General features: G+C 42.4%; 1 protein-coding gene across 1 annotated transcript; it reads left to right on the forward strand.

Annotated features, from left to right (window-relative positions):
* The first annotated feature begins 1,327 nt into the window (after positions 1 to 1,327).
* On the forward strand, positions 1,328 to 14,859 carry GATA5 (GATA binding protein 5). The gene is made up of 6 exons (XM_053453364.1): positions 1,328 to 2,184; positions 8,379 to 8,548; positions 13,277 to 13,402; positions 13,682 to 13,769; positions 13,928 to 14,052; positions 14,143 to 14,859. Exons 1-6 carry the CDS (start codon positions 1,665 to 1,667, stop codon positions 14,293 to 14,295), a joined length of 1,182 nt encoding a protein of 393 aa, XP_053309339.1. The 5' UTR covers positions 1,328 to 1,664; the 3' UTR covers positions 14,296 to 14,859.
* Positions 14,860 to 23,845: the final 8,986 nt, after the last annotated feature.

Raw genomic sequence — 23,845 nt, forward strand, 5'->3', positions numbered from 1 at the left:
ACAACTGGCACAGCAGGGGCTGCAGGGGGCAGATCCCTGGAATATGTGCCCATACAGGGGGCACCGATAACGGCTTGGTGAGGGGCTGAGCAGAGTAGAGCCCATTTCACGGGGTATTGAGGAGGAATAAATAAGATGCCGATACAGTAACGGGGAAGGGGCTTTATCCAATAAACGTATTAGTCATTATGTAACCCGAATTATCCGCTTATTGTTATTATTGTTAGTATAGTAGAATGTTACACATTATATACATTATATACATTATATACATATAGATACAGACAGATATACAGCGCACGCTCACTATCTTCAGGTAGATGTTCGGTTTGTTTGCTTTTCGAAAGCAAGTAAAGTGCTGGAACCAAGTAAATCATCTAAAAAATGAATAATAATAATAATAATAATGATATAACAATAATGATAATGCGCTATATATCTATATTTATATGTATATAGATATCTATATAATGTGTAGTATTTCAATTCTTGCGGTGCTTTTGCCTATATATATGTATATATAATGTGTGTATAGATTATAGATATATATACATATAATGTGTGTGATATATATATATATATATATATATATATACAATGTGTGGATATAGACATATAGATATGTACACACGGGTATATTAGCACATATACATCTCATTGACAGTCAGGATCATTTTCTAATCTCCGTTACACTGGAGTCTGAGTGATAAATCCAATCACCGGATTGATTGTCATTTTAACCCTTTGTCAGCATGGCAGAGAATCCCCTAATACCTCATCGCCTATTATTTGGGGAAGTCTACCCGTGTTAACCGGTTCACTGCCGGCGGCCGGATAGTTAGTAATAAGAAACACGGCCTTTCTGGTTTATAAATTAATTAAATAAATCCCAATAATGACAGGCAGGAGCAAAATCACCCAGAACACACGTCGAACTCCCACTCCGGTAACCAAAGGGTTAATGCATGGTGCTAATACCCCCCACCCCCAGGGCTGCCTGTGCAGAAATCCCCCCCCTCCCGGTTAGGAGACCGTGTTTACCTATCCCAGGCCAGCTCCTTATTGTCCCGGGTGAGAGGCAGCCATCCTGTAGGCGGTCACGTGACTCGCCCATACATTTGGCCCGCTGCGGAGTCCGGCAGTCACTCGCAGAGTCTGGTGAGCTCCTCGCCGTCCGCTCCTCTTATCTGCTAAATAAAGACCGAGGCAGCTTTATCGGGATCTGCAAGGACACCGCGCCGATTTACTGAGCCGCTTCACTACTGATACCGGGCGCTATAATCACGCTTTGCCTTATCTCCTCACTAATGTTTGTGTTTGATCCACGCAGGATTTCTCCTCCGTGTTATCACACAGTCGTGGACCGCAAATAACCGCATTTGGAAGTTGTAGCGCTCGGATTTGGTGCTATTTTTTCCGCTGGATTCACGTTATTAATCGAATTTCACGGAGAAAGCTGTGGGTTAGAGGACTGTGGCCCCCGGGGTCTGCTGTCAAACTGAGTTTATGGTCGGGTTTCTGCCGTTAACCCTTGCTATCCCCACAATCTAGGAACTTGGCTCCTTGTCCCTGCACTTGGAGGAGATCGGATCCAGCTTCATACCCCCGGGCCCCACCATCCAACAGCACCCGGGGCATCAGGACCTGCATCTCTAGGGCAAAAGATGTATCAGAGCCTGGCTCTGACGTCCAGCCACGGCCAGTCTGCCTATGCCCACGACTCTGCCAATTTCCTGCACCCCACAGCCAGCCCCCCGGTGTATGTCCCCACCACCCGGGTCCCCGCAATGCTGCAGTCTCTGCCTTATCTGCAGAGCTGTGACGCCGGTCACCAGGGCCACCACCTGGGCAGCCACCCAGGCTGGGCACAGACGGCTAACGAGAGCCATGCGTTCAATGCCAGCAGCCCCCACACCCCCTCCGGGTTCTCCTACTCTCACAGCCCACCTGTTGGCAACGGCAGTGGGAGAGATGGGGCCTACCAGAGCCCCCTCATGCTGGGCGGAGGGGCCCGGGAGCAGTTCGGGAACGCTCTGGTCCGTTCAGTGAATGGCTCCTACTCCAGCCCGTACCCTTATGTGAGCCCCGAGATGCCACCTTCCTGGGCAGCGGGACACTTTGACAGCACCATGCTGCACGGCTTGCAAAGCAGACCACCCCTACCGGGAAGGAGATCCAGCCTGGGTGAGTACCACATGGGTCCTAGCCAGCCTTACTGTACCACTGCCACATTACCGGTCAGTGCCAGGTCTGCCGCATAAACCCAGTTAGTGCCCGCGGGTGATAAGCGCCAGGCCCGCTCCCAGCTCTCTGAAACTAAATTCACTTTCACCCGGAACCCGCGTTACATTTATTTCTATGTAATCTGACAGCAAGAGAATAAAAGCAGCTATACCGAACAGTACTGCTAATACTACTAATATTACTACTAATATAACCACTATTACTACTAATATTACTACTAATATAACCACTATTACTACTAATATTACTACTAATATAACCACTATTACTACTAATATTACTACTAATATAACCACTATTACTACTAATATTACTACTAATATAACCACTATTACTACTAATATTACTACTAATATTACTACTAATATTACTACTAATATAACCACTATTACTACTAATATTACTACTAATATAACCACTATTACTACTAATATTACTACTAATATAACCACTATTACTACTAATATTACTACTAATATAACCACTATTACTACTAATATTACTACTAATATAACCACTATTACTACTAATATTACTACTAATATAACCACTATTACTACTAATATTACTACTAATATTACTACTAATATTACTACTAATATAACCACTATTACTACTAATATTACTACTAATATAACCACTATTACTACTAATATTACTACTAATATAACCACTATTACTACTAATATTACTACTAATATTACTACTAATATTACTACTAATATAACCACTATTACTACTAATATTACTACTAATATAACCACTATTACTACTAATATTACTACTAATATAACCACTATTACTACTAATATTACTACTAATATAACCACTATTACTACTAATATTACCAACTACTATTACTACTATTACTACTGACTACCAATATCACCACTATTACTATTACTACTAACTATAACCACTAATATTACTACTAACGGCTGCCACTAATAATCTGAGGGCCTATTGATTTTATGGGACGAGCGGTGCTCCTCTCCCACACGGGCACCGGCAGGCACCGGCAGGCACCGGCAGCTGGAACGGTTTCTAATAATGGATTTACAATTGACTTTTTTAATTTGAAATGTTTCCGATAAAAGCTGTGCTGTCTGTACAGTGAAACATTATGCACAGTATACGCCTCACTGTACCGCGGATACAGAGCACGGATTTACCGTATAAACCCCGGTACAGAACATTTCAGCGGGAAAAAAATGAATATTCACTTACTTTCTAACGCCAGTGGCGAGGTTTGTGCGAGAAAACAGTCAATAGTTTTATTATTATTGTCTGAATAAATATCATGTATGGATGTTGCAAATATTGCACATATATTATATACAAACACACAATTATGTATCTATTATATACACACACATATAGCACACACAATTATACACATATATATTATATATATACACACCACAATTATACACACACACACACACCACGAAATTATATATATTTTATATACACACACACACACAACACACACAATTAAATATTCACACACATAAAACACACACAATTATATATAATATGCACACACACAACACACAATTATATACAAACACATATAACACACACAATTATATATATTATATACACACCAAATTATGTATCCATATATATATATATATATATATATATATATATATATATATATATATATATATATATATGTGTATAACCCGTATATATATATATATATACATATATATACACATGCATACATAATTTGGTGTGTATATAATATATATAATTGTGTGGTATATGTGTTTGTATATAATTGTGTGTTGTGTGTGTGCATACTATATATAATTGTATGTGTGTATAATTATACACACACAGTTAATTATACACACACATATAACACACACAATTACACACACACAGGCATTTATAAAGACACTATATATATATATATATACACACACACACAAACACAATTATATAGATATATATATTATTTATACACACAAACACAATTATATATATATATATACAATTTTATATATTATAAATACACAAACAATTATATATATATATATATACACATACATACACACACAAATGATATAAAAAAATGCATACATTTTTTCGGCGTTTATTATTAATAGAATTTGTTAAATGTATATATAATTAGCAGCAGGGTTTCTTGTATAAAATCTTGTGAAAATCTCTCGTGTGTTAATCCACTCGGAAACAGGTGAGCTGTCGTGGTATATTTCGGCAGGTGAAGCCTGTGGGTTTCTGGAGAAGCTGTGCAGCTACGGCTGTCTGTGTTTTGTTTAATTTCGTTTCATTTCGTTAAAGTGCTCAGTCTGTGTATTCAGTGGGGAGTGGATATTAAATCATATTAAATCTACCCCGAACTCTGCTATTTGGATTTTTTATGAGCGGGAATGCAGGGTTTTTCTGTCATTTCTATAAAATATTTTATACAAATTAATATATTCTTGTTTTTTTTCATTATAATTTTTATAATCTTACTTTGGTTAGCTGATCTGGTTACTAAAACATGTAAAGTGAATATTTTCAATGAATACTGAATTTGGTTAATATGATGGATACCCTGTGCTTTATATATATATATTACATTCTATCACATTATATTACATTATATAGAAGAGCTTTTAATGGGGAATTTATTCTGAGCGAATCATTTCATTTAGATATATTCTATTAATAATTATTAAAAAGATTTATAAATGTATATTTGGACACACAGGATTTATTCATTTTCAGTGAGGCAGACGATATATTTTATCAGGGGTTTTTCCAGATTTTCAGTTAATTTTGCTAATTATTAGTGATTTGTTTGGGGTTGCTGTGCTCCGCATGAACCGGAGACTCCCTGATCTGTAAAAGGGGAAATTACAGGAGCCGGTTACCGGCTAATTATTATTGCAACGAAAACCCCAAATGTATATTATATAATTCTATATAAAGGCGTTAGCGACCAGAACAGTGCGTGTGCAGAGGACGTACGTTCTGTATTATATATATATATATATATATATATATATATATTAACCTATATATGTTTGTTTGTATATATGCGTGTGTATGTAATTGGCCGTTAATGTATTCGCGGGGCGTACAGCTTGTAACTTTTACCCCAGAGAAAGCTGCGCGTTTCCGGCCTCTTACTCCCTCGAACCGGATCCTCGAGCCATCCTGTAAGCCACTCGCCCCACACCGGCTTTATATAAAACAAGGGGAATTAAGGACCCCACGTCACTGGTGTTTGTGGGCTGCCCCCTCCTTTGCTAAATCTAATTTGTATTTCTATGGGAAGCGCTAAATATGCCGAGAGCAGAGCCAAGACATGTGCGGAGACTGGGAATTATCAGCCCCGGCGCTAAAACCAAACCCAGTGGGGAAAGGGTTAAATAGCATAGCTCGGTGTATATCCTGACACATGCCCCGGGGCCCTCACCGAATTACCAAGACCTGCTCAGGGAAGGCAGATCGCTGACATTCTCAATAGTTCCTGCACTACAAGTCCCATCATTCCTAGAGAGCTGCAAGCAGCCCGTTCTCAGGCTGGCTTGGCTAATGGTTAGCTGGGACTTTGCTCCGTGTGACAGGTGTAGATAAGGGGCAGCAGAGACCGGGTTATCAGTAAATGATCACTCCAAGGGGTAATTGACCCGAAATATTAGCAGAGTCAGAACAATCAGGAGCAGCGCCTGTTACTGAGCCTGACCCGGTAAACACGACAGGACTGCAGCCAGTGAGCTACCATCCATCCACCCACCCACCAGCCCACCTAGCCATCCATCCATCTTCCTACCTACATCTACCCACCTATCCATCTACCTCTGTCCATCTATATATATCCATCCTTTATCTATCAATCTACCTATATGTATCTATCTATATCCATCTGTCTATCTACATCCATCCACCTATATCTATCCATCTACCTTTATCTATACATTCACCTATCTACCTGTAACCATATATCTATCCATCCATCCATCCATATACCTACTTAGATCCATCCATATCCATCCACCTATATCTATCCATTTACCTACTTATATCTACCCACCTATCCATCTACCTCTATCCATATATATATATATATATATATATATATATATATATATATATATCCATCCACCTATATCTATCCATCTACCTATATCTATCAATCTACCTATATGTATCTATATATATCTATCTATCTACATCCATCCACCTATTTCTATCATCTGCATTTATCTATACATTCATCTATCTACCTATGACCATCTATCTATCCATCCATATACCTACTTACATCTATCCATATCCATCCATCCACCTATATCTATCCATCTACCTACCTATATCTACCCACCTATCCATCAACCTCTATCCATCTATATATATATATATCCATCCACCTATATCTATCCGTATATCTACCTACCTATATCCATATCTATCCACCAATCTACCTACTTAATGGATAAATTTATATAGAATTAGCAGAAGGGAACACGGTGCAAGTGTATGTATGGACAGGCGAGCAGGGATGCGCGGCACCGCATGTATGGACAGGCGCGGCACCGCATGTATGGACAGGCGGGGATGTGTGGCACTGGAGCTGGTTAGGATTACATTAAATATCAGCAGTAATATTAGGAGCTGGGGCCAAGCAGCTGCGCTTGGGCACCAGTGTGTGTAATTCTGTAGTGTCCTGGTGAACATTATAATCACTGCATGCTGCGGGTCTGTCCACTACCCCTGACTGTGTACAGTTCGTATGTATGACGGATACAGAGATATCACATGCACACCTGCCGCCAATGACATCGCTTAAACTCTATAATTAGCATAACCCCGAATAATGGTAAAATCTCTGAGAAAGTGGAAATACTCTGGCTCTGTAGCTGTAACGGATATTTCATGCGATTCACACTCTCTGGTTTCTGGCGAGCCGTGACGCGTGTATTTATTTGTGTGTCGTGTAAAGAGGTTTGTAGTGCAGACGCCTTTAAAGTAACAAACTTTTGCTTTTTATACACAGTCTGGGACAGGTTTTTAGGAACAGGCAGCAAAGAATCGTGTCATACATACGTGCCGGCCGTATATGATTTTAAGCAATAAGCATGAATTTTAAGGACTCTGACAGTTATTAATTAACACCATATTGCATGGTTGCAGACACACACTTCATATAGCATGCACAAGAATTCACCCACACCTTATATCACACTCGCATTGGTCCATGCACTTTATTTCCCACTGGCATTGGTGCACACATATCACATGCGCACTGGTGCACGCACTTTTTATCACATGCACACATTTATCTTTTGTCAGGGTCTTCCTCAGGCTGAAGGTGCTTGGGGTGCCTTAAAGATGGAGTGTAGGCGCAGCCCCCTCCTGTCCTCCCAGGGTCTGTCATTTGTCAGCTCTGGAGCTCAGGGTGATAGATCTGTATTTTAGGAGCTCACCAAAATGCCGCGTCCGAGCCGTGAGCCAGAAGCATTCCATCAGGACTCCATCAGCCCCCAGCCTGCCTGTCGCCAGCAGTCAGCATGGAAAGCAATGTGATTGAGTTCAGGAAAGTTTCCAATCTCCCTCCTCCTTTTATCATCTTACAATAACATTGTGCTAATCATTTATAGTCCAGCTATGCAGGGACCTCTGGGAAAACACAACCCCTGTAGTGCCTGCCCTGCATGGAACGGGTTAATGCCTTGTCTACAGGGGTTAACCCCTTGCGTAAATGCAAATGAAGATCATGCTCCTTTGGGGACCATCATCCTCTGTTTCTACCACCCCCCTTGCTTCCGATGAGCTGTATATTACCCATATGCGTGGCTCCATGAATGTATAGGGTACATACTCACGATATTATACATACAGAGACTCACATCCAGGTCACAGCAAACTCACCCGACAATCAAAACATTAAGCCGAGTGCAGCTGAGATGTGGCAGCAGTTTCAAAAGCAAGAGGAGGCGGTTTGTCCTATTCACTAAAGATCAGTGTTTAACATATTAACCCCTTCCTGCACTGGCTGCAGCATCCTGTCCATACACTGTATTTATATATATATTGAGTTGATACATAAATTGACATTTCCATGTTGGGACTCGTGAAAGTAATGCTGGTTTGTTCTATTTTTTTTACAGAATATTTTGAAGAGTTCCACGGCGAGGGGAGGGAATGCGTAAATTGCGGCGCTATGTCCACTCCGCTGTGGAGGCGAGATGGTACCGGACACTATCTGTGCAACGCCTGTGGGCTCTATCACAAAATGAATGGAATCAACAGGCCGCTCATCAAACCACAGAAAAGACTGGTAGGAACTCATTAATTTTTGGTATATTCCGATCTGTAACGCCACAACACTAGAGATGATGTCACCAAATTTAAAACCTAAATTCTGTTGTCAACCCCGGCTAATCCTCACTGCCACTTATATAAACCTATATTGTTGCCTTAAACGAAACCTGCGTTCCTTGAACGTCAGATAGTTGAATCATCACAAATGACGATAGCGCAGTATAAAACCCCAGTAATGCCCAGACTAGGGGCAGTTGAAGACCATGAACACAAGCAGAGGGTATATTCTTACAGGTAAGGGGTAAACGGGGCATATAATAAGGGCAGCTGTGTGAGACATCAGAAGGATGTCTGTACCAGTTACAGTGATACCCGCTTCAGCCAATCGCAGTGCGGTTGCCGTGAGGTAACTGATCCCTTTCAGTGCCTTGCTGCCTTTCATTCAGTTCCCGGGTCCCCGGCACTTAGCACAGCGCTACGCCCCAGATGGGAAAGCTGTCTGGGAAATTCCTTGAAAGTCCTGTTGCTTTGGATTTTCGGCGAGGTGCTCTCGGTTCAAATTGATGTGAAACGTGAAGCTAGACTCACCGAGAGGCCCCGTCCTGAAAGGTTCGAGTGTTAAACCCCCTCCTGAGCATTACTTTACATTTCAATCAACTTGTGCAGAAACTATTAAAGCAAGTAGTTTTATAACATGGTGCTCGCGGAAGTTTGTTTTCGGTGTCGGTAACTAAATCCCTCTGCAGTAACAGCCATACACAGTGAATGAGTTAAAACATATATCACAGGGCCCTTTACATTCACGGCCGGGTCTCTCCGCAAAGCGATACTTTTCTTTACAGAAGAAAATGGATATTTCCGGATTGGTCCCAGGGAAAGTATCTCACGTGCCTTTTAATAGCTGATGTATATCGAGATGTAAAGCCGTGTGTCGGCATCTTATTCTATTTACTAAAACGCATGACAATGGCACGAAAATAGCAGCGTTAGAATTCTGAGGACATTTTTGGCAGAGTTTAGATAACTTCAATCCCTAGCAGCCAGAGATCATCAGGGCTACCCAAACAATACCGGTAAATAGAAATCTATCCGTGGCTCCCTCTGCTTGCGCTAACCTGGCCCCGATGAGACGCGCTTAGTGTTGGGTAAACAAACAAATAGCAATTAAATTATACAAACATTTATAATATGAATAAATCCACAGAACTGAGCTTTCACAGAATTTTTTTTTTTAACATTTATTGAGAGACTCCCCAAATCTCCAGCTATCCTGAGATAATACTCTGGTTGGGCTCCCCGGTTTATCTCGGTCTCGTCTCCTCCGCTGCGGGGGTTACAGGCAGAATTTGTCACCCGTTAGACTCATTAACAAAGCAGCCCAGAGGGGGGGATGATTACCCGAGTTCAGGCATGTTGGATATTTGAATCATTCACCTTAATCTGCCCATCGTTGGGGTATTTAGAACACAATACGGTCGAGAACCTTTGTCGTCGTTTTACACTCAGTATGTAAACCGAGTCTCAGGACTTTACATTAATGAAAAAGGCGGCAATTTAGGAAATGAAGAGCTTACACTCTATGTGCGAGGGCATTTCATTTACTGTACTCTGTTATATGCGGCCATAAAATAATCTACAATTACTGCAAAGTCCGGTATGCGAGTTTGTAAAGTGGTTGATTAGACAAAAACCAAACAAAAAACAAAAAAACTGGTGTCAAAAAAAGCAGACGAGATTTACTGTTTTTCCACCTTATTTCTTGTCATCCGTCAAAATAACAGAGTATTCCATTATTCTATACATTTTATTTTAACTTGGTAAACAGGAGCGTGTATTAAACGCAGAGGTAATGGCTCCATATCCGGTACTTTTGTCTGGTTACCGGATGAACGTCCTGCTGCGAGCTCCCTTTTGGCGTTTAGTGCATTAAATGCTGCGCTGCTGGGCGTGTGGATTACACGCAGCGATCAGCAAACACTCGCCGTGAGAACATAACGTGACGGACAATCCCGCTTAGCAATGGCCGCCGTCCCGATAAACCCCCAGCGCGGCCCCGCCCCAATTAACCCCCGGCACGGCCCCGTCCCGATTAACCCCCGGCACGGCCCCGTCCCGATTAACCCCCGGAACGGCCTCGTCCCGATTAACCCCCGGCACGGCCTCGTCCCGATTAACCCCCGGCACGGCCCCGTCCCGATTAACCCCCGGCACGGCCCCGTCCCGATTAACCCCCGGCACGGCCTCGTCCCGATTAACCCCCGGCACGGCCTCGTCCCGATTAACCCCCGGCACGGCCCCGTCCCGATAAACCCTCGGCACGGCCGGCGTGTTTTGAGCTGCATTCATTTTGTTTCTCAGTTCATTTATAAGAACATCACTCCCAGCACTCTCTGCGATGAAACCGCTGATTCTCCGCCTTATATTAATAGCGTCCGCTTTCTGGATGTGTTTCCCCTCCTTAGGAAACATCTTTCCCGTCCTGTAACTTTAAATCTCGCACCTGTAGACACGTTTGAGGTTTTTAGGCAGAACGTCGTCGTCGTCGTCGTCAGGTCTACACATAGCGTGTAGGAGATATTGTGACAATGGAATCGATCAGAAAAGCTTGTTTGTTGGCATCATATAGAAGCGGACGGGGCACGGACTGCTTTGTGTGATTTGTTTTTTTCTTTTTTTATGCACAGAAATGGGTAAAGGGTAATTTCACTACATTACATTTATTTATATAGCGCCAGCAGATTCCGTAGCGCTGTATTTTTACAGAAATCGTGCTTTCCTTAAACTGTTGTAACTGCGCCTTGAAAGGAATCTATTGCAGGGAGATTTTACCTTAAAAAGGTGTGGATTTTTTATTTGAATAGATAGGATATTGGTCTGAAAGGCTTGCAATCTATGGCTGCTACCACCCTGACCAATCGTATCTCCAGCTGCGTCATAAATGAGACAAACCCACCAGATGATGTAAATAGGGCCTGATATTTACTTGGCTTTTTTCTCTTTTTTTTAATATAAATAAACGGCGCAGTTCAAAGTTACGGTCGGGTCTCTTCCAGACAAGGTCAGAGCTGTTGCCATGGAGATGTGACCGTCCCTTTTAGTTTAAAGTAAACTGAGAGGAAATTAGGAGTAAAATATGGTTGTTCTTCTGTCCTTGACAAGCCCCTGGGCCTTGCAATCGTCCATCACTGGCGCTCAACAAAATTTAGGAGTTAGGGAGGAACATTTTCTGAGACAATATTTTTGGAAGCAGCTAATGGAGACTCTGCCTGTCTCCAACTCGGGGGCCGCCAGCAAATAATGAATTAACCCTTTCAATATATTATAAAACGTCCCAACAGAAGGCGAAGAATATCACAGATTCCATAAAGACAGCACGTGTTCTCCAGGCCGCCTTTGATGTAAAACCTGGGTTTTTTTGTAAATATTAATTATTGGCCACTTATTTCTTTATTGACAAGAAAAAACAAATATTCTTAAAGTTTTTTTCCTGGGGAGAGTGCGTGAATCTCACACAAAATCTCTCGGACTGCATAGAACCTATAATGTTGGCACAACGAGGTTCTGTCGTTTCTTTGTACAGCGCTATGGAATCTGATGGCTCTATATAAAACAAATAATAATAAATAATTTATTAGAATTTTATGTCCAATCAGATTATTAACGTTGTTCCTCCTCGTCTTCGTTAACATGGCAGATCGTGGCATAGGTTCGGCTACCCGCAGTCGCTATCTTCACGTAATGCTTTCCCTGGATAAGTCGCTCCCTGGCCTTGATCACAAACACCGTCTGTCAGCTTCTCTAAACTCTGGAGAAAGCTCTCTCTGACACTTCCACGGCGGGTCCTGGAGGTTCTTAGAGGGGGTGCATGCGCATATCTTTAAACTTACTCAGACCCCGGGTGCAAATTGTTTGAATTCTCTGCCTGTGCTTTTTGGAAGTGCTTGGAACGCGTTAATGCCAATATTCACATGTACTAATGCATTTATTATCAGGCTTAAGAGCCAACGGGGGCAGAATCCCACCACGAGCTGGACGTTTCTGTTCCCCTGAACCCCTTACCTATTCATCCAAAGATAAATAACAGCCCTTGGGAATCCGTCTTACCCACAAAACCCATTTTCTAAGCATGAACCTGGGAATATATACTATTTTTTAAACAAAGGAGGATCATTTGGGATCATTTACACTCAGAAGAAGCTCAGGCAGTCAGGAGCGGTACCGAACGACACACATTATATGTACATTGTATATCGTGTATATCGTGTACAATGTATATGTGTATATCGAGTACAATGTATATATATCGTGTACATTGTATATCGTGTACATTGTGTATATATTGTGTGCATTGTATATGTGTATATCGAGTACAATGTATATATATCGTGTACATTGTGTATATATTGTGTGCATTGTATATCGTGTACAATGTATATATATATATCGTGTACATTGTGTATATATTGTGTGCATTGTATATGTGTATATCGAGTACAATGTATATATATTGTGTACATTGTGTATATATTGTGTACATTGTGTATATATCGTGTACATTGTGTATATATTGTGTGCATTGTATATGTGTATATCGAGTACAATGTATATATTGTGTACATTGTATATGTGTATATGGGATACACCACTCCCTGCTTGCTTGCTCTCGGCCTCCTCTTGAGAACATCGTCACGCAGATACCGGTTCTAGTTTTATGTCCGTTAAACCCGAGTTTTCTCTCCCGCAGTCTTCCTCTCGGCGAGCCGGTCTGTGCTGCACAAACTGCCACACGACAACCACCACGTTATGGAGGCGCAACTCGGAAGGCGAGCCGGTGTGCAACGCCTGCGGCCTCTACATGAAGTTACACGGTGTAAGTCAAGAAAATATTGAATTATTTGCCTTAATAATCGATGAAAAACTTAAGACGAGTGTCAGGCGCCTTTACACAAGGACAACATAACACAGCTAAACATGCACAGCTAATTTAAACGACACGTCTGCTTTAAATTTCTCATCCTTTAGATTTTTTGGTTATAATGCCATGTTATAATCTTCAAGATTGTTTTGTAAACAGTTTTGTTTTTCTTTAAATGTATAATATTAATAAGCCACAACATTAAAGTAAATTAACTCCACCGAATATTTTCAGGTTCCTCGGCCTTTGGCTATGAAGAAAGAAAGTATTCAAACTCGAAAAAGGAAGCCCAAAAATGGGAGCAAAGGAAAAACGTCCACAGGTACAGCAATAAAAACAAAAAGACTAAAGGGGTAAAAGAATTGGATAATCTGGAAGCCAAGTGTCTGGGGAAGAACTGGTTAATGAAACAAAATCTAATTAAAACAAGATTTCTTATTTAGCAATAATGAGAAACAATGTAATTATGTTTTATTTCAGGGTCTTCAACATCAGCCACCAATTCACCTTCCTCAGTAACCAACACAGACACCTCGCCTGTATTAAAGACAGAGCCCGGCCTGAGCTCTCAGTACCCAGGCCAGGCCATGGGACCCGTGCCGCAGGTAAGTCGCATCCCATTAACAGAAGCCAATCAGAACGAAGCGACGCGAGCGTATCATTTAAAGGAACTGATCGACTCTTTATCCGCACAGGGTCAAAGCCAAGCCGACGACCTGGTGTCTGGGCCTCACGAGCTCAAGTTTATCCCTGATGAATATGGTTACAGTCCCAACGTCCTGAGCCAACAGACAGGACTGAGCGTTCCTCTCCGCCAAGACTCCTGGTGTGCGTTAGCTCTGGCCTAAATCTGAAAGACGGACACTCAGAGCTGGCACGGGCTGAGAGGAGACCAGTAGATACCGAGAGCCCCACGGGTCGCTGATGGGCAGTTGTGAGCGAAGACTGGAGGACTTTTCATTCTCTTGGAGAATGTGTATCCGGTGGTGCTTGACTTTATTCTTCTCCTCATGAGAGAGGCGAGGAGGACTTTTCAAGCAGGAGCTTTTGCATCATTTACGTGCAATCTGAGGGGTGGCGGGTCAGGGTCTGCAATCAATGATTTACAATCTCGGAAGGAATTCTGAGCCGTCTCCTTGATGCAAGAATTTGATTCGGAACCAGAAGAAGTTTTTTTTGCGATGATGGCATGAATGTCATTCCTGATCGTGGGCATCTACAGAATAAGACCTTAATCAAGGCCGGTAGCTTGACGGGACCTGTTTGTCACATCACATATATACGTCATATGTGATCGTTTCCTTCAAAGAATTTATTTTCTTATTGAAAAATCTGTCCCAAGATAATTACTTCCCTTTCTTTACTTATAAGTGCAATTGTTTTCTCACAATGTAATAAAGAGTGAAATGTCACTGAAATATAATTTTATTCAAATATTGAGTTGGTTTTGTTTTTTTATTTGTGTTTTAATAAAACATGTTTTTTTCCAGTTCCTCTTCATTTCCTGGTCACTTCTGTCTACAGGTTTCGGTGCGAAATACCCCTGAAATCATAGGTCAGGCATTATTGCCTTTGGCCGCGTATCACGTATTCCCTGCCAAATCCATGCAGACACAGAACAGAACATTATGTGGATACGTTACCCTATTGAATAGAATTCTGTCCTTTATGTACATTATCAGAAATTCTGGGCCTCAGCCAAAAATATTGCATGCATATTAATGGGTCAGTAAAACAGTCCCAAGAGAACGCAACATAATTTATATCACAGGCAGCGTTTTGGGGCGATTTACTCCAACTGGAACACGCATCGTATTCTATGGCCGATAACCTTCTAATAATTTATTATTGCATGGAAAGAACATCGGTATCAGGGAGACCAACAACCTAGAGGATCTGATGTATGTAAATAATTTAGTGAGGCATGATCACGCATGCTTTTCTCCACACGCATGACCTGCAGTCCATGTAATGCATTTTGGGGGCTGGATGCCTCCTGTCGCACATAAAAGCCGAGTCCGCACTTTCACTAAGCGACTCTCACCAAAGCAGATCTTCAAACTTTTATTAAGTGTGTAAGAAAGAAAACAAAGCCTTTCTTTCTCAGCCCATGTTTGACCTCTGCACCGGAGAAATGGCTGCTTCTGTTCTCCAGACAGAAGATATAATGCACATGGAGAGAAGGAACCAGAAAGGATTCAGGTCACAGTTTATATGCGAGCCCCCACTCCGCAGGATAAATCAAACTGAATTAAGGTTACAAGTCAACGCAAATTAACGGGTCCTTTTCTCATTTCAGTTAAGAACCAGCCGGCTGCAAAGTTCCCTGGATTCGTACCTTCCTGGATTAATGGAAAGTGTCTATATGGCTGTCCTCGCGTTACATGTATAGGAACAGTGTGAACCAGTATATATATATTATACATACACGTATATCTCTCTCTCTATATATATATATCACCTTAAATATGCTAGACAGAGGGAAGGGACGGTCGGAGCGGCAGGGATTAGTATTTATCGCTGTACGGAGAGATAAGGATGTGCACTATACAGAGACGTTGCTCCACGTGTAACATTTCAGCCCCAGGTACTGTTTGTGCTACTGTGCACTCCCCGCCTGGCAGCGGATCGCTTCCGCAACACAGCAGTTTCTTTATGAAATCAGTTGCAGATGCACAGAGGTCACTTTTCCCAGAAGGTTTACAAGCAAAAGACAAACGAGTGGCTTTTATTTCTGTCTAACCAGAGATGTCTCCAGCTCTCTCATTCCTTTGGTCTCCTCGCACGCTCTGCGCTGGGGTGAGAAGGCTCTTTGCAGCCGTATTAATAAGTGGGACATGAAAGAGCTGCTTATACAAGCTGTGAGTGCCGCTGTGAGTGCCGCTGTGAGTGCCGTGTTTACAGACGGCTGAACTTTACACTCAAACTGCCAGGTACAGGGGAAGGTCAGCAGAAGGCGTGTTAACCCCCGAACCTCCAGAATAATGTACTAACGACGTAATAATACTGCCAGCCAGCACACAAACACCATACTGGGAGTCCGGATTGTCCCCAGTGCGGTTTGAGGATCACGTTGATAACATCAGGGGATAAAAACTAAACGTGAAATGAGACCAACGTTCTTAAAGCGTAACGTATCAGATATATCCAATTCCTGCCGGCTTTTGTGGATGTTTTTGAATTTTTTCCCCCCCAGTATAAACGAATCTCCGCAGACACAGCCGATGTTTACCGATTCTTCTCTTCCTTTTTTTTTTGGAGTAACGCTCTGTTTTGAAGCAGAACGCATCCGGTTATGACAAGATGCGAGAGAATGAAGGACACAAAGAGGATGTCCTTAAAAATAAATCTCGTTAATACAGAGGCCTTTAATTAGAAGAAACACCGAATGAAGTCTGCTGAGAGATAACTCGTGGAAGACGTGAAGGAGGAATCAGACCCCATTTCCCCTCAATGGGGGTTATTAGAAAGCGACCCCCCTGCTCTGCAATGCGGGTCTGAGCACCGTGGCGGGGCGGCCGCACTGCGGAGAAGACAACAGCGTTTAGGAGGACAGAACATTAGATAGCGGGATAGCGACTGACGCCACTGTATTAATTACCACTTCACTCGACTCCTTTACAGTGAAAGCCCAGTCATTAATAACGAGAGTCAGAGGTCTGCTGAATATAAAATGATTAATATTATTACATCAATATTAAACTACATTTCAGATATATCCAGTCCAATGAAAACAGAGGCTGTTTAGGCACGAAACAGCAGCAAATAAGAGTATGTCACAGATTGGACAGATTCCGCCTCCCAGTGGATATGGTAGCAATAAAATATCTAGAGTAAGACTTTTCAAAAAGGAAATCAGGTCTGGCATGTAGGAGAACAGAACACGTGTCAGTACTGCGTCATACGTTCTATGCAGGGAATTAGAACAGTACAGAGTATACTACGGGAACACGCCTGGGAAGACTTCAGAACGTTAATATGTTAAGTTTAGGGAAGAGAAGAAATTCAAATCTTAAACTATATTAATGAATGAAGCGATAAAGGAACAGGTGAAGTGTAATCCGCAATACTTTACAAAAGGAGTAGTTGAAACATGAAGCGGCCTTTAAGTGGCAAAGAAGAGACAAAATCAGTAAAGGAAACCAAGCGGCGTGAGATGTGTGTAAAGGGAAAATAATTCCAAGCACCTGCATTAGAAACCCTTGCTCTTCTCGTTTAGGTGAGTTGGGCCCACCGGTCTGTAGCTACCAGCTTGAAACTTTTCGTACAAACCGCAGCAATTACTTAAGACCTGGGTTTCTGGGAGTTCATTTTCCTGCCATTTAGCAAAAAGTAAGCAGCGCGTCACTCTGTACCATAAATCCTATAAATAATATTCATTTAGACCTCATCTTTAGGGAGATGATGTGACGTTTTCCTGTTCACATTTATCTTGTGGGCTATTTTGGATGCTGTCACAAGGCCCATTCAGTGATGTTAAACGAATGGCCTTGGCTTCCACCAATTCATCCGCCAGGCTCAGTCCTTGCTCTGGACAGTTATAGTACGGAAAGCCAGGAGGCCCACACTTAGGGAACAGCATCACAATAAAAACGTCTCTTTGATTTGAAACGGTCAGCAGTAAAAGTAAATATTATAATGCAAGGTATAGGAGAACGGCAATCTGGGGGCCAGAGGGGCAGCACATCACAGAACGATGTCTATCTTCCCCTCGTTGAGGCTGTGATGATGTCAAAAGCTCAACATACAAGTTTTATGAAGCAATTGGCCTTGAAAACGTAGCAGAGGAGCAAAAAAAAACATGGTTGCTGCCCTTTTTGCACTCGCACACATATACGATGCATTTATTTTTGGCCACACAAGTCAACTGCAAATTTATTGAGCATCTAAATAAGGAGAGTCTGGCAAAGCAGCGCATACGGCCTGTTTGTGGGCAGGGAAATAACAAAAGAAGCATTAATTAAAGCGCAGCTTTTATTAGCCGGCTCTTGTCACCGGTGATAAATGACTTTTCCCTGGACCAGTTTTGGAGTATTTCTGAGCCGCGCGGAATGAACGCTCCCAGATCTCGCCACTTCCTCCGGCAGCGATCGCTGAAAGATTTAATACAATTCAAACTTCCACTAAAATGCCCAATTTCAACCATTTCCTGGATGTGCTCCGATTTTACTTTGAGTGCTTCCCGGGGTCAAACTTTTACAAGTCACTTTCAGACAATTAACACTTTTAACCCCTTGGTGGCTATCTTGGTCAGAAAGCTGTGACACAGCATTCACCAGCGGCGGCCGAAGTAAAATGAATGCTTTACATAGAGGGGATCCGAGCTAAAAACAAGATTAAAAACCGGACTGGTGCTGAGATATTAACCCTTACTGCGGTGACGGGTCTGGATTGATACTTAAATTCCATAATAAATTAGTTCCTAATGATTTTAGGGCAAATTGGCGGGTGATGGTAAATGGGCCATGAAACAAGCAGGATCGAGTCACCCTCTTTCACTATGATATCCATTACACAGCCAGATGATGGTCTGATAATCACTTATCCAGCCCATAAATTAATAATAATTATAATAATTTCATGCCAGGGGGGCAATCAAATAAGGTTCTCCCGAAGCAGTGATTATCTGATACAGAAACACACAAAGATCTGCCCCCGTCAACTGCTTGCGAGGTTAATGCAAAAACTTCTCCGGGACATCGCAGGATCACTAAAGCTCCGGAAATCGTGGACAGTATACTTTAACTACACGTATCTCTTACAATAAGTAAAGGATGATGTTACACAAGTGTAAGATTGTAAGCTTGCGAGCCGAGTCTCTCCACGTAATGTATCGGTTTGTCTGCCAATTCTCGTCTTGTCAGACCCCTTGAATTTATGTATTGTATTATCGCTGCGTAAATTGTTGGCGCTATATAAATAAAAGATAATAAGAATAATAAATGTTGTATCACTGAAGTGGCCTCATCGTAGGATCTGATTTGGTCACACGGAGAGAGAATCTTTGAGGTATTGCTGTTGGGCGCATCGTGAAGCATTCATTAGCGATAGTAACGATTTGCCATACTTGACCTATTAAGTCCTTTATGTTCTTAATGAAACATTAGAGTCCTTGGTAACGTTGGAGCCGTATTACAGTCCATACTTCGTAACATTAGTTGCAAATGTTTTTCCCGTCACAGAAAGGAGCCATACTGGCATCGAGGTCCTGGCCCCAGCCACAGGCACCCAGCGAGGCGGCTTCCCTGCCTGACCCTGCGGCAACAGAAAAAACTCCGTCCCAAACAGGAAGCTGTCAGCGGCTCGCGCATGTTGGTAAACAGGGGAGTTATAAATAGCCCGCATCTCAGGGCTGAAGCTGTTTTTAGGGAATGTGTTTCAGGAGACACGTTGGCAGAGGATGTTTCCCAGTAAATTCTTCCCAACAATATGGGGGCTGTTGATTTATTTTCCTATACAGCATCCTCAGCATTCAGACTCCATGCTGGTCTTCCTGATAAGATTACACCGGCCCAACCCACCATGGGGAATCTGTCTATCATGCCCTGCGGTGCCTGGGCTCATTATAAGGTGCAGCAGAGGGCCACACGACGGCAATCCAATTACTGCATATATCTTAGAAAAAAGTATTTCCCCTGCAACCGGCCAAAATTCCATTTACTATTCCTTTACGGCTTATTTAATGGACACACGACTCTCCTCTTATCTACACACTGAGATTTGGGATTCCTACGATCCAGAAGCATTACTTCCTAAATAAAACCGCAGCAGCCCTGTACCCCGGGACAAGCTAACAGATGCTGATGTGGTTTAGAAATTATTATTATTATCTTTCATTTATATAGCGCCAATACGCTTAATACTATACATAAATTTAAGGGATACCACAAGACAAGAATTGACAGACTCAGACAAACCGATACATTGGAATCTTGTCTACAAATACAGTCTTAAAAGTAAATCAAACCCTGCGATCAGAGAATTTTTTGTGGGCATTTGTGTTCGTTTTAATTTTATTGTGAAATAAACGCATACAGACAGCAATTTGCCAAAATATTAACAGATCAAATCTCTTGCTCACGGCTTCTACACTGCGACCGCCGGCATTTAACTTTATCCGAAACTTTCAATTCTAATAGTTAAATGTTACGTCACTTTAATTAACTATTTACTTCCTGCGCCTCGTTGGCTTCTCTCTCTCCTGCTCCCCAGTAACAGGCAGCACTTGGCGTGATATTAGATTAGATGGGCCGTGTAATGGGGGGGTATTTTACTGCAAAAGTGTGGAATTTGGGAAGGAAATGCACAAGCGGTAAATTCTGAGCTCTTTCACTTGCAAATCTACTCCTAAACAGCACAGAAAACAGTTACTAATCTTTTATTCTGAAAACTATAACCAGTGAAGAGGAGGAATGAGAGTAATACGAGCGCAGCAGCAATCATTAATAATGTACAAAGGGAAACGAATGCTACGTGGCAGAAAAGTAAATAAACTGTCAGAATAATCTAAACTGACTTTTCAAGCAACAAAATTGTTAATTTGTGAAACAAAAAACAAAGTGACTTGCGCTGATTGCCCTTATAATTAACCTTTGAGCCCCAGAAAGGCGAGGCGCGGTGTGTAAGAAGCCGAGTGGTGATGTAAAGCCGGAGCGTGTAAGTAGCCCCCTGAGTCCGCCGATATCAGCAGGGAGATACAAGCTTTGTGTGGAGTTTGTAAATTAGCCACCGATCTCAGCCTCTGCTCATTACAAGCAAGTACATCATGTCTCTGCCATTCCACAAACTGCTCCCCTGATACCAGTTAAATCAGTACAAGGAATCCACAGAAGTCTGGCACCAAAACCCCTCAAATGACGTGAGTGGAATCGTACGGCCTGGTACAGGAGCCGGCGCGTCAGCCGTCATTCACTTGTGGGAAACCCCAGCAACGGGGAGAACACACAGACTCGGAACCTGCGACAGACACGGGACGGAGCGAGTATTCCCTCCATGACTTTCAGGGCTATACAGACAGCACCGCTATATATTCTCCCAGCTACGTCTCTCTGGTGAATGATAACTGTCAGTTTTTTGTATTAGGAAAGCAAAATCTGATGATTATTTTCTTCCATTATAGTCCCATTTCCATGTGTGAAGAAGTTTCTAGTAAGCGGCAATACGAGAGGACACGGATCTACCACACGTCCATCCCGACATTAATCAAACGCTGCCGTTCGCGGTTACATTATGCGCGGATTATTTACACATCATTGCACGTTTCGAGGTGTGTCTGAGGCGCGTCCCTTAACGACACAAAACTCCCCCAAACATCGTCTGCTTTGGGACGCGAGCCCCGGGGACCCGCAGTCACGGCAGCTGGCCGGGTCGTGGCCCAATTGATGCCATTCCAGGTTCACTGAAATATTTTCCCTGCACGTAAAACGACAGCCACTTGTTTTTGTTTTTTTTTCAGTAATAAAACAACCCTAATGCCGCGGCGACTCCACTTCCATTAATCTCCATCAGACTCTCTCAGCTTCAAGAAGCCACTTAACTACCCGATTAAAACAAAGTTATTGATAACACAGAAACCTGATTTTGACATTGGGGGGAATATTTTTGCATTCAACGAATACCTGTCCTTATCTTCAAACTACTGATGAGGAGGATAATGTACGAACAATTTAATATTAAGTTAAATGGTGGCTTTTTTTCAGTTTGCACTTTTAGCAGCTCGTCCATCATATCAGCCCAACTGACCCTACTCATGCCATAATTACCACCCCACGTATTCCTGTAAGACCACCTGCTGGAGTCCTTGGTCCCCATCTTCCTGTTATTGCAAGGAAGCCGTCACTGCCACCGTCTTACATCATGTCACCCGGTCCAGACGCAGCGTGAGATCCCACGAGCGAAACCCATTCTGGGAAAGCAGGATGGAGACAGTGAGATCAGGAACGAGGACTCAGGAGGACACAGGATGTCTCCAGATAGTTTGATGGATGTTACAGACCCTGAGAACAAACAGGATTATGCCAACCTTACTGCGGGGCTCTGGATCCATTCCCACTGGATTCTTCTCCCCTCGTCTATGCCTTTAATTCATGGCCGTGACAACTTAGAAAAATACTTTGGTTCAAGGTTTTTCTGCCACAACGTGAAACACGAGAGCAGCTCTCAGAATATCAGAGTACGGCCCTACTATCAGCGCCATAAACGCTGACAACATTTTTATTGTTGCTTAAAAATAGTTTGTACTCCAAAGATCCCAAGAGTGATTTCGTAATCCTTCACACAAGATCAATGCTCAGCGTTAACCATTTGTCAGCCAGCTGTGTAGAAACCAGCACATTCGGTAAAGTAATGGTTAACAGGAAAGACAGGTGACAGAAAGGATTATTTTTCTTTACAGCCAGTCCTCTGAACACCAGAATTATTATCCTGGCACAGAGCAGGGATCAAAGTTTTAACAGAATAAAAATAGCCGCCAATAAACCAAAGTACAGCGACAACAAGGTGAAATTTCATTAATAAAACTATTTGCCTGTAGGAAATGACTTGGGTTTAACGTTCACAGAGCAAAATAAGACAGCTGCTCTACAAGAGGCGCCCATGCGGTGCGTGGCAAGCGGATGGCAAACAATCAGGGAGTAAACCACGGCCGGAACTTTAGGAAGCGGTGATTTTGGACCAAAAATCATACGGAGAGAAATAAAACATCGTTTTGTTCATTCCAAGGCGATCTATCGTTTCCATTAATGCTCCTTATTTTCTCCTTCTGATTTATCCTAAATTCAGGATCACTATAGATTTCATTTTTTTGAAAGCTCTGATTCTTGATAGTCCAGTATAACAGAGTTGTGTGAGCCGGCGGGAGAACGCATCGCGGACGCAACACCACGGATAATGTTGGCTCTACTACTCATAAAACGCATTAACAAAGTAATACTCAATGGACACGCTCTAGACATGAGACGTGTGACGGCTCGTCCGTGTTTAAGGGGCCATTGGAAATGAATTGAATCTGGGAGTCCCGGGGGGTTACTATGAGCTCAGTTTATTTCATGATGTCGGAGTAAATAGTGAGAGGGATCACCTCGTTCTGTCTGTGGGAATGAAACGTTTTGTCTTTCCTGAGGGTAACGCCGGAGTCATTAGTCTGTTATGTTAAGTGGTTCGAGCCTCAATCACACCCATATTATTTCAACACATTAGCTTAACAAGTTTATCACCAGTAACAGATTTCTCTGTTCCCCACACGTTTCTCCGTGGCTCGTACATGGAACACGGCATCCATGTCTGGCCTATGTTGCCATCTGATATAATTCATTCAATGCCTTGTTCCATACATTATTATTATTTGTTTTATTGGGGCCATCATATTCCGCAGTGCTGTACTATAGCAGAGCTTGTTAA

Source organism: Spea bombifrons, chromosome 13, assembly GCF_027358695.1.
Source record: "Spea bombifrons isolate aSpeBom1 chromosome 13, aSpeBom1.2.pri, whole genome shotgun sequence".
Taxonomy (NCBI): domain Eukaryota; kingdom Metazoa; phylum Chordata; class Amphibia; order Anura; family Pelobatidae; genus Spea; species Spea bombifrons.

Coding starts and splice junctions, on each gene's coding strand:
- GATA5 (XM_053453364.1), top strand. CDS start 1,665: ATGTATCAGAGCCTGGCTCTGACGTCCAGCCACGGCCAGTCTGCCTAT. Junction 2,185..8,378: donor GGGAAGGAGATCCAGCCTGG/GTGAGTACCACA, acceptor TTTTTTTTACAG/AATATTTTGAAGAGTTCCAC. Junction 13,770..13,927: donor CAAAGGAAAAACGTCCACAG/GTACAGCAATAA, acceptor GTTTTATTTCAG/GGTCTTCAACATCAGCCACC.